This window comes from Xiphophorus couchianus, chromosome 5 (genome assembly GCF_001444195.1).
Source record: "Xiphophorus couchianus chromosome 5, X_couchianus-1.0, whole genome shotgun sequence".
Taxonomy (NCBI): domain Eukaryota; kingdom Metazoa; phylum Chordata; class Actinopteri; order Cyprinodontiformes; family Poeciliidae; genus Xiphophorus; species Xiphophorus couchianus.
Genome location: NC_040232.1, coordinates 19,829,691 through 19,841,503, shown reverse-complemented (window position 1 = coordinate 19,841,503; position 11,813 = coordinate 19,829,691). Strand labels below are relative to the sequence as shown.

At 38.1% G+C, this 11,813-nt stretch overlaps 1 protein-coding gene across 2 annotated transcripts; it reads right to left on the bottom strand.

The window, feature by feature from the left end:
- Window positions 1–6,038: 6,038 nt before the first annotated feature.
- On the bottom strand, window positions 6,039–11,451 carry LOC114143881 (uncharacterized protein PF11_0207-like). 2 transcript variants are annotated; one of them, XM_028016255.1, is made up of 2 exons: window positions 10,370–11,451; window positions 6,039–6,222 (listed from the first exon to the last, which is right to left on the bottom strand). In XM_028016255.1, exons 1-2 carry the CDS (start codon window positions 11,321–11,323, stop codon window positions 6,145–6,147), a joined length of 1,032 nt encoding a protein of 343 aa, XP_027872056.1. In that variant the 5' UTR covers window positions 11,324–11,451; the 3' UTR covers window positions 6,039–6,144. The 2 variants fall into 2 exon arrangements, with proteins under 2 accessions (XP_027872056.1, XP_027872055.1); XM_028016254.1 differs by having other exon boundaries at window positions 6,039–6,226; window positions 10,374–11,451.
- Between the last annotated feature and the right edge of the window lie 362 nt (window positions 11,452–11,813).

Sequence of the window (11,813 nt, the reverse complement as noted above, 5' to 3'; positions counted from 1 at the left end):
AGCACATAGACTGTTGAATCCCCTCCCTCAGATCCTCTAATTAGGCCACGGCTAAGGGACTAACTTTGTGCTCAGGCAAATGCATATTTTGGATGGTCTGGGGGTATGAACAGCAGACATTTCTGAAGTTTGAGTGTTTTTTTGTTTCATGATTAGATAAACTATGTGTGCAAGAGAGTTGGAGAAGATAAGGGAACAGTCAGAGATAGTGATGAGTGAAAGAAGCAAGGATGGGCCTTGAGAACACACTGATGGAGCTTGTTGTCAGAGTCACACATTCAGATTTGGCTCAATAAAAGATTCAGTCCCAGAAGGCTTTTGCATGCGTTTGCCTTATTGGATCTTGGAAGCTGCTTCAATGCAGAGATTGTGTGTTTCCTGTAAGTAATGTTGTCATAATGAATTCAGGATTAGGCTGGTGGCTGGCTATTCTTGTAGCTGTCTTTGGTGGATAGCTTATACAATACTAATAAAAAAAACCCAAATATCCTAAAGAAGGTAAATTGATGCTGTAAATCTGGATGGTTGGGAAAATGCTCACCAATCAAATCTTGTGAATGTGGACATCTAAGTACTTGAGGAAAAGAACATATCCTCATCACTTAAATCAGTATAAAGACCTAAAAGTTTGAACTGGAAAGCTAAAGGGGTAGTATTGTATAAAATCAACTTTTTTGTGCTATAAAGTGGCACTATGTAGCTGGAACACACATAATACTGCCCCTTATAGTGATTTTTTTTTCTCCTGTCTCCAGGTACTTTTGACATTGTTTTTTAGTTTTACACTTATCTTGTTTTATTTTACTCTTTATCTACTCTATCTATGTCTTACTACAATCTTGAAGACATCCAAACCCAAATTTTAATGCGGGTTGATTGTTAAAATACACATTAGCATTATACATATCTAGTCTAGGTTTCTTCCTGACATTTGACAGTTGTTTTGACTGTGGTTATTTTCCATAATCTTCTGATGTAGAAAATTGTGGTAAATGGAAGCACAATTGAAATAAATGAATCAATGATATTTCCAAAGCTGATGGAATGTGAAACTTTACTATGAAACTTTTAATGGAAAAAAGCTCTTTGTTGTCCCTGACTTGTAAAATATAAAGTTACTGTCAAAGATCACTTCAAGGTTTCTTGGAGTGAATATGTCTAAGAATCAAATGAAATATATATTGTGCACAAAATATGAATAAACCTGATTGAGTGATTTCACCTGAACAGTGCTTGGAAATAGTATTTTTTCCACGACATCGCCCAAATATGTTTTAGTTTTATTATTGTACAAGTTGTGGAAGTTTATTTCCATCAATATTTATCAATACCTACGACAATCTTGCAAGGCAAAAGGAGAGTTATGACTATTTGCTAGGATGATGAGTTAGATTTGAAGGTCGTTGGCAAAACAGTGGGAGTCAATATGAGTTTGTTTTTTTTATAGATTGAAAAGGAACGATATATACAGCTCTGGAAATAGTAAGAGACCACCGCACCGAACCCCGTTGAAAACCTCATGGTTATTCCACCAAATATTAATTTCGGAACTCTTCCTAAGTTAAAACAATAGTATTGTGTATAGTGTTTTCTTTGAATTATTTGAGATCTATAAGTACTGCATCTTTTTTGTTATTTTGACAATTTCTCAGTTTTTGCAAATAAATACAAAATTTTTGCTTGGAATTTTGGAGACATGTTGTCAGAAGTTCATAGAATCAATCAATCAATCAAATTTTATTTGTATAGCACATTTCATTTCATGTAGGCTGCATTTTCTTACATTTATTTTGTCGATCAAAATAAAATCCTGCTCCTCTCTGAATGAACTCTCACCACAGCTTAACAGGACACATGGAACATATCCATCCCTCACTAGAATTGACTCATATCATTTGCTACAAAGAGTTTGTGAACAACACATCAGTATCCCGGGCCCCTGGAACATCATGTACAAAACTCCATGGGAGTCACAGATGTTAGCTCCTCTAGGTGAATTAACGTTTTAGGAGTCCCACGACCCCTTCGGCAGCTCTTTAAGGGATAAAGGATCTGTTCCACAGTTTCAAGATTGAAGTGACACAGCTAAACACAACCAAATTTTTAACTCACCAGAGTAAAGTTCCCAAAGAAAGTAAAGGAAGTGGAGAACTGTGGTCCAAATCAGAGACTGTTGCATTTCATTATATTTTGGTGATGCAATGTGCATGAAGTTAAAAAGGCAAAACAAAGCAATTTTGAAAAAGATATGGTTTCACTTCATTACATTTTATATGATAGAATATGCACAAAGAATAGTTATATCCACAGTATGTCCACAGGCACAAAAGTGGAATCCTCTTGATGTTTCAAATATAGTAGAATGCAAATTATGGTAGGAATTGGGAGTCCCTAATGGAGAAATGTAAAAGTTTATTTGTAGATATAAAGGCTTGTATGCACAAAATGTGTGAGTCTGTCTTTTGATTTGAGAAGACCCTACTCTAATGCTCAAGGTTCCCCTTCAAAGCATTGGAGCAGAATACAAACGGCCCACAGAGAACACCAAGTTATTTTAGCCCAAGGAATCCATAGACGTCTGGAAACCAACACTGTGCGCCCAATGTCCTTTATCATGGCCAACAGATGTGCACTCTGAATATTAATGACTGTTTGTGTGCTTGTGTGATTCATTGCTGAAATTTTATGACAGGCATTTCTTTATTTTTGTTTTACCCATTTTTTCCAGATACCTTTCTGTATTGCTCTGTGTTTTTTGTTGTTATTTTGAAAGGAACCATGTCTGCTTTGGTGTACTTTCTATGCATACCTAAATAACAATGACGTGTGATGAGGTTTATGACTGGTGAGGCAGACTCCTCTGGAGTTTGATATAGTCACGTCATGTTTATTTGTACAGCACATTTCAGCAATAAGGCAGTTCACAGTGCTTTCCACAATAAAAACATAATAACCAATTGTGAAACATTAAATGGACCTTTGATAAACACAAACAATGTCTGTTTCTATTGTCATTGTTCCCATTTGCCCAGCAGCAAGGCTGCAAAAACATTTAATTTTACTTGTGTGCTTATCCATTTAAGCAGGGGTTTTCAAAGCATCAGAAAAGTCTCTGCTTAGGTTTATTGAAGAATTGTCCTGTTTGTCCAGAGAAAAATAATGCAGCAAATGAAAAAAACTCAAGTGTAGGTTAGTAAATCTTTGCTGACAAAAAAACAAGGTTCGGAAAAATCTAAGATATTCAACACTCTACCTTAGTAATGTTAAAGTTTCAAAAACGTTCAGGTGTTCTTTTCTGATTAAGGAGACATGAGTCAGATAATTCCTCTCCAGATATTTATTCAGAACATCAGGGCAGGTGGTACAAGCCAAGCAAGATGATCGACCAATCTAAAATAGAAGCTTATATTTCAGTCTTGACCTTAATTGAAACATCTAGATTTTTTAGGAGCTCTTAACTATCTTTAATTAAATGTTGTTCAACAACTTGATAGTAAGAAAAATAAAATACTTAAGTTAGGTAAAATTTGATATTTTAAAAAAATAAAATTAAATGTTTTCTTTGATTAATCTCTCATTTATGTGTCTCTCATTTTCTTTGAATCTTTAAAGGTCTACTAAATCTTCTATAGGCCTGTTGCAGAGAGTACAATCTTGTGCCACCATTTGTTGGGGCAGCATCATCAGATTCACTGACATGTGTATCAGCAAGCTGATATGGAACTCTGGCTGTGTTTTTAACATGGCTCTAGTGCCTCTAGAGATGATGAAGAATGTTGCTTCATAAAATGAGGAATATTAAAGACAACCCTGAGCTCAGTTATTCTGTTTATTGGCCCTTTAATTAAGCAGCATGGCTGTTTTAAAAGCATCAAGCATCAGTATGTCTCTGACAGCCTTGTGGGAGAATCTCAAGCTGAATAGATCTTAAGTTCTTTCATGCATGTAGAATGACCCAAAATAGCAACCTTCACCTTACAAAATCTGTCATAGAAAGCTCCACACAAGACAAAGGATGGTCTTAAATGGGCTTCTCACATGCCAACCCACGTCTAAGCTGCATGTAAGATGTACAAGATGAATATCTACATGCTTTCTGACAATAACCACTTCTTAAAGTTATAATCATTGCTAAAAACCAATAAACACTGGAAGAATAAAGGTATGTACATAATTGCTATGTTTAAAATGAATTGATTATTTGTTTCTATGAAAAACACATTAAGCTTTTAAAAACTAGCAAAAGAAATTCAAAGTGATAATCTCCAATAATTAAAAACAGTGGAGCAGGTCATATGGACTTTGTCACCTTGGTATAAGGTACATAAGAGGTGTGTGGTTGCCAGCACAATGACTGGGCTCTATGTTGTGTCCACATTTTGCTAAGCTTTGCCAAATCTTGCACCTCCATTTTAGACACTTAGGACTTTGGGGTGGGAAAGCAACTCTGGGTCTTGTTGTTGTGGGGGCCTCTGCTGGGCATTTGTCCTTCTGCACCTCCTTGGAGCTAGCTCACCAGGTGCGATGGTAATATGTTCACCTTACCTCGGTCTTTTTGAGTTCTGGCTGTTGTGGTGGGGAGTGCTAGGTGGTCTTGCTGCAGGTGGTTGGTGAGGGTTGACTTGTTGATAGAGTGGACATGCAAGTAAGCAGTGAAATACCCCTCTTCAAGTACTTGTGAAAGCAGGAATAATAGTAACCTTATAAACTGATCACGTTTTTTAATGAGGCACAGAATAGTTGACAGAAATCTATCTCTCTCAGCTCCTCAGCCTGCCTTTTCATCTTTCCTTTAGTTTACCTCTTGTCCCTGTTTTGTTATGGGAAACACAAACTAGCTTTGTGTTTAATAATTCATGAAACAGACGTGAAATAGCTTGTGCATCAACTGTGGGAATTGTTCTCTGTGAACTTGTGCCATCCACCCATTGTTTTCTTCCTCTTAGACTTCAGCTAAAGCTGCACCTGTTTCAAAGTATCACATTCACACACACACATCCTGAGCCTTAAGGCAATACATATGTTTTACCAAAACACAGGAGACCAATTACATCAAAATATGTGACCGATGAAGGATTACTATTAAAGGACAGGAAGACACAAATCTTCAATTAAAGGCACAACGCTAGCACAGAAAGTATATATATATTCTTTCAAGCAAGAATTCTTACTTTTAGGGTTAGTTAGCGTTATACCTTTATTAATATGCAATCATATACAGAATCATCCTGAAGAACCATAAGAAGCCAATCTTTGAGTGGCACAGATGAAAATGAAGGGAGGGCTTGGCAGCAGCAGTGGGACAGCAGAACACTTTGAAGTGAAGGATTTGGGGAAAGGTGCCTGCGATTGATTTCATGCAAACAGTTCTGAAAACTTCAAAAGGCGAAAGAAGGTTCCCCCCTCGGCCTTGAATGTAATACACACTCTGAAAAGCCGTGGCGATAAGACCAAGTTAGGGGAAGAAAGTTATGCTCCAGTGCAGAACATGAGCCTTTATATCATCAGGTGCATTAACCTGAAACTAGACAAAACATTTATCAACAATTATCAAGTCTGGAAAGTTTAATACCTAACCCAACAATTGATCTACAACCTTAAATACATTGCACTCAAGGACTACACCAGTCACAACCAATAAAAACACAGAGAACAGTCAAATGAACACACACACACACACACACACAAGACTTGGATTTTAGCACCTACATTAACTGCATTGCAGGTCCAGACTTTCTAGCTGCCTCAAACAGCTTTTGTGCCTGACAAGCATGTCAATGTATCCATCCAAAATGCAGCCAATGAAAAAAGTGGCCCACATCACGAAAGCCTCTGAAAGCATGGATTATAACAAAAACCAGAGGACTTTGCCATTCCTTTGTGATGGATTCTTAGTCAACTCCTCAGCTTACCTTCTGACATCTAATTATTTCACTAAACTAACTTTTTTTTCATTGGTGCATTTGTATTTAAGGCAGTGCAGGTAGTCTAAACCTGAATGACATCCTCTGTTCTGAAACATCTACAATCTTTTGTAATTTTTTTTTTTATACTTATTTTTTATTGAACATTTCTGAACACATACAGTGGAGAGGCATCAATACATTCAACTTCATATACAATGTTGGGCAACCGTGTCCATATTTAGCTGGATACAAGAGTGGCATTCGGCCTGCGTCTGTAGTCGCTCCATTTTTCCCATTTAACATCAAACTTGTCCTCCTGCAGTCTTAGTCTATATGTGATTTTCTCCATTACGAAAATCTCTTCCACAATGCTCAGCCACTGCTCCACTGCAGGAGGGTCTTGTCTATACCATAATTTTGTGATGGTTTTCCTTGATGCAGAAAGTAATATTTTTAACAGATATTCATCGTCCTTTTGAATTACATCGTGTGTGAGGCATCCCAGGTAGAGTGTTTTACATGATCTGGGTATTCCGTATCCCAATATGTTTTTCAAGATAAGGCTAACATTATGCCAGTATGTGGTTAGCTTTGGACAAGACCAGAATATGTGTGTGTGGCCTACGTCAGTCTGGCCACAGAGTCTCCAGCATGGCTGTGAACTGGATACCATCCCGGACTTGATCTTTGGTGTTATAAAGAATCTAATCATGTTTTTCCAATTAAATTCCCTCCACACACGGGAGCAGGTGGCCGTGCATTGCATTTTACAAATTTTAAACCATTCCTCCGCGCTTATGAGCTCCTTCAATTCGTCCTCCCATTTTCTTTGATGTACATAGTAGATGTCTTCCTGCCTGCCATCAGTCCCTGGTATAGTGCTGAAATAACCCGCAATTTATTCCCCTCATAGGCCTTATGAAATATCTCTATTATTTCACTTACGTTGGTTTTTATCTCTTTCTCATAATAATCTTTTATTTGCAGATATCTATACTGGTCTTGATCCTCCAGATCGTATTTTCCCTTTAAGCTATTAAAGCTCAGCAGATTGCCCTTTTCAGTCAATTTACACATTGCTGTGGCTCCTTTATCTGCCCATTGTTTAAAACCTGTATCATAAATACCTGGTTTAAACCTCGGGTCCCAAGCAAACCAGCTCAAACTCTTTGTTTCTTTCTCTAAATTGTAATTATCAATCACTGTGTTCCATATTTCAATCGTAGTTTTAGTTATTGAATCTAGCTTATTGCTTAGTTTTCCTAAGAGTATTTTATGTGCTATTAAATTTTTAACTTCTATGTCTTTTCTACTTATTTCCATATTTTTCCATTTTGAAACATAGTCATCATTGCACCAACATACGAGGGGTCTAATTTGTGCGGCCCAGAAATATTCTTTTAGGGCTGGTAAACCCAGGCCTCCTTTATCTTTTGGGAGCTGAAGTGTTTTATATCTAACCCTAGGTTTCTTCCCGTTCCATATAAACCTTGAAATCCATCTGTCCCATTCTACAAATTGTTTTTGGGGGATAATCAGTGGCAGGGACTGAAACAGGTATAACAGTCGTGGTAAAATATTTATTTTAATTATCTCCACTCTAGAGCTAAGATCCAAGCCAATGTCCATCCATCGCCCCAGGTCTTTCTTAATATTGTGGTTTATTTCTAAATAATTTGCATCATAGAGTTTGTCAATTGTTTTGGTTATGTTCACCCCCAAGTATTTTATAGATTTTTCATTCCACTTAAGTTTATAAGTATCCCTTATTTTCTGCTGCGGGGAGTAATTTATTGTTAGGACCTGTGTTTTTTCCACGTTGATTTTGTATCCAGAGAATTTCCCAAACTCCTCAAGCAAACTTACTGTTTTTAAAAACATTTCATTAGATAAATCAAAATGTCATCTGCAAACAGCCCTATTTTATGTTCTTCCCCTCCTATTTCCACTCCTTTCATTTCCTCTTCCTGCCTAATCATCTGAGCTAGCGGCTCTATAAACAGTGCAAAAAGACTCGGTGAGAGGCAGCATCCCTGCCTTGTTCCTCTCTCCAGAGTAAATCTTCCTGACAGGTTGCCATTTATTTTAATCCTTGCAGTTGGGTCTTGATAAATTGATTTAATACAATTTACAAATGTTTCATTAAATCCAAATTTTTCTAAGACCTTATACAAAAAGTTCCAATTAACACTGTCGAAGGCTTTTTCCGCATCTATACTTATCAGAACTGCCTGTTCCTCTCTTCTTTGCAGATGGTCTATGATATGAAGAGTTCTCCTTATATTGTCTTGTGTTTGTCTTTCCTTTATAAAACCAGTTTGATCCTCATCAATTAAATCCTGCATTAAATTTTCCATTCTTTTAGCTATGATAGAGGAAAACAGTTTATAGTCTACATTTAGTACTGATATCGGTCTGTAGTTGTGGCAGTATTCTTGATCTTTACCTTCCTTTGGAATTACGGAAATAATGGCTTCTTTCCAAGATGGAGGCATCTTGCCAGTCCTGAGACTATAATTAAACGAGTCATATAACAGTGGTGTTAATTGTTCTTTGAAGGTTTTATAAAAAGAAGCCCCTAAACCATCTGACCCTGGTGACTTTCCTGTTTTGGTCCTGCCAATTGCCTTTGTAATCTCTTCCTCTGTAATTTGAGAAGTCAATGTCGCATTTTGTTTTGTGCCTATTGCTGGTAAATCCAATTTTTCCAGAAAATGACTCACCTCCTCTTCCCCTGCCGATGGTGGCTGTGCATATAAAGTTTTGTAATATTGCTCAAATGTTCCTTGTATTTCTTCTTGTTCATATAAGATTGTATTGGATAGTGGATCTCTTATTTTATGTATGCTACTTAATGTTTGTTGTTTCTTAACGCGCCTAGCCAAATTTTTTGTAGCTTTCGGTCCCCCTTCATAGTACATTTGTTTAGTAAATCTAGCCTTCTTTTCTACCTCCTCCCATAAACTCTCATCCATTTCTTTCCTGGTTTCTTTAATCACATTAAATACGTCTGGGTCATTTGTTTGTTTATGTTGTTGTTCTAAATCTCTTAGCTTTCTTATTTGTTTATTGTATATTTCTAATCTTGCTTTTTTCATAAATGCTGTGTAAGAAATCATTTTCCCCCGTATTACTGCCTTCAGAGCATCCCAAAGAATTACTGGGTCCACTTCACCGTTATCATTTTCCTCTTTATAACGGGTTATCTCCTCTCTTACTTCACCAACTAGTCCCTTGGTATTTAATATGCCTTCATTTAGTCTCCACAGAGTATTGTTCTTTTTGCTGTCCAAATGAATCTTAAGATAGATTGCGTTATGATCAGAAACGTCTGAAACTCCAATCCTACACTCTTTCACTCTGTGTAGTTCTCTCTTGTTCATTAGTATATAATCAATTCTGGAATAAATACCGTGTGGTATTGAGTAATGAGTATAATCTTGATCTAAGGGGTGAAATTCTCTCCACACATCTACAATTGCCATTTCTGACATCATGGTGTTCATGTACCTACTGATTTGTTTTTTACTATTTTTCTTGCTTGTAGTATCCATCCTATAATTTAACACCACATTAAAGTCCCCGCTACATATCAATATTCCCTCTATTTCCAAGTTAATGAGATCAAATATTTTCTTAAAAAGTACTTTGTCACTTTCTGGAGGGGCATATACATTGAGTAGTGTGGTTAACTGGTTTTCCAATTTGCCCTTTATCATTAAGTATCTTCCTTCTTTATCCCCAATCTCCTCCAACAATTCAAACTTTACACTATTTGAAATCAGTGTCATAACTCCTCGCTTATGCTTTTCTCCAAATGAGGAGGAAAATGAGTTTCTATACCCTAATTTTTTGTACTTTTCATGCCCTTTTTTGTTAGGTGTGTCTCCTGTAAGAGAATAACTTGTACTTTTTCTTTTCTAAATTTATTTAGGACCTTATCTCTCTTTTTGATATTATTTAAACCATTGACATTCAGTGATACCACAGTTACAACCTTAGACATTGTTTGTATATCTTGGTTTGAATCTCAGCCTCTCCACTTGAACTATGAACACAAACTAAACTAAAAACAAATCTGAACTCCCGACTAAAAATAGGCCATATTCCCAAGAGGCCCTGTCCCCCTGCTGGAAAGGGAGGGGGGTATCCTTTTATGAAGAGGGCCCCCCCCCCCTAGTGGTTTTGGGCAAACCTGTGTTGGGTTCCCCCGACCTGCTAGGCGAGTCCAACAGTCCCTTGCTTGGTGGATCTCCCTGTCGTTATTTATTCAAACTTCAGAGAAGACTGTAGTCTCTTCCATCCCCCTTCTTCAATGAGCAGTTTATGCCCCCTTTACCTCCGCGTCTTCAGTGTCCTCCTCTTTGAAACTCCTGCAGCCGTTCCCTCGCTCGGCTACTCGCATTCTGGCCAGAGCCCGTAGCGGAGGACCCGTCGCCCGACCCATGTTTCTTCCCGAAGCGCTGCCAGGATGCCGCCGTCTGGCTCCTCTCCTCGGGGGAAGGTCCGGTGTCATTCTGGTTCTCCATCTCCAGCCCTCGTCTCCTCATGTCTATTGCAGCTTCTTCTGCGTTGTTGTAAATCTTGATCCCGTCTGACCAGTGAATCCGTATTTTAGTCATTGGCGTCTGGAAGCGGATCTTTCGGTCTTTCAGAGCCTTTTTAATCTCGGAGTAGGATTTGCGTTTTTCTATTACCTCAGTGGGGTAATCATGGTCGAAAAATATCCGCTTCCCCTCGACTTGGATTTTCTTTTTCCATGCTTTTGTCAGGATTTCTTCTTTGGTTTTGTATTTAAGAAAGTTAACCACTATGGACCTGGGATTAGCTTCGGGTGGAGGTCTCTTTCCGAAGCTTCTATGAGCCCGCTGGATCTGTAACTCGGTTCCGGCCGGTAGAGCTAGCTCACGGTGTAGCAGCTTCTCCACCCTTTCTTGGACTAATTCACCTTCTTGTTCAGCCACGTTGTAAATTCTCATGTTGCAGCGCCTGCCGTGTCCTTCCAACTCCGTTAGCTTCTCTTGTAGTTTTCTCTGCTGTTTTAAGAGGTTCAGAATGGCGGCCTTCGCTTCCGTGTTGCTCTCTTCCAGCTCTGCTATGCGGCCCTTCGCCTCGGTCATGTCCTCTTGTTGTTTCTGTATTTCTGCATCGTTCTGTGCCTCTTTTTTCTTAATTTCTTCTTTAAAGCCCATAAATTCTCGCTTCACCTCCTCTTTGAATTCGTCTTTGAATTGTGTGAGGTTCTCCTTCACCTCCTTTTTAAAGTCTCGGATTTCCGCCGTGATGTTATGTAGCCCCTCCAACACGGCCTGTAGCTGATTCGAGTCGCCGCTTTCTTCTTCCATTTCCTCAGCGTCGGGGTTGTATACTTCTGCCATTTTCTTCCTTATACTTCTCTGCTTGCGTCCTCCACTCATTTCGTGTCTGGTTAAAATTGTATTTTGACTGATTTCCTTGGATTAGGGAGGTTTCTTTTTTCCTTCGACAAGGGAGCTCGAACTTATGCTGCCATCTTGCTCCGCGTCCACCGGAAGTCTCAATCTTTTGTAATTTTAGAGAGCATTGGTTAAAGATCATTTACCTTTTAATTTTAATCGTTCTGTTGTTCAGTGGGATTCATTCAGGACTAGTGCTTTTTTTCAAGATCACATGTCCTTCTGTCTAAGGTTTACTTAGTGATCATTCAAGTGTTTTATTGATAGATCATTCAAATTCAATTAAGTGGTGTTGTAATTCATATTAATTCAAGGTTCTTCAAAGAGTTGTTGTAACTGGTAATGGTTATAGGCAGGAACGATGTCCTGTAGCGGTCTGTATTACAGAGATTCTGAAGACGAATCAGACTGAAGACTGTTTTTCTATGACAGTTTCATAAAGAGGATATGGTTGCCCATAATTTTCTTGATT

Bases quoted from the DNA above. Each gene is read 5' to 3' on its own strand.
- LOC114143881 (XM_028016255.1), bottom strand. From the start codon at position 11,323: ATGAGTGGAGGACGCAAGCAGAGAAGTATAAGGAAGAAAATGGCAGAA. The intron at 6,223-10,369 runs CGCTTCGGGAAG...CTAAGACTGCAG, and splicing joins AGACGGCGGCATCCTGGCAG to GAGGACAAGTTTGATGTTAA.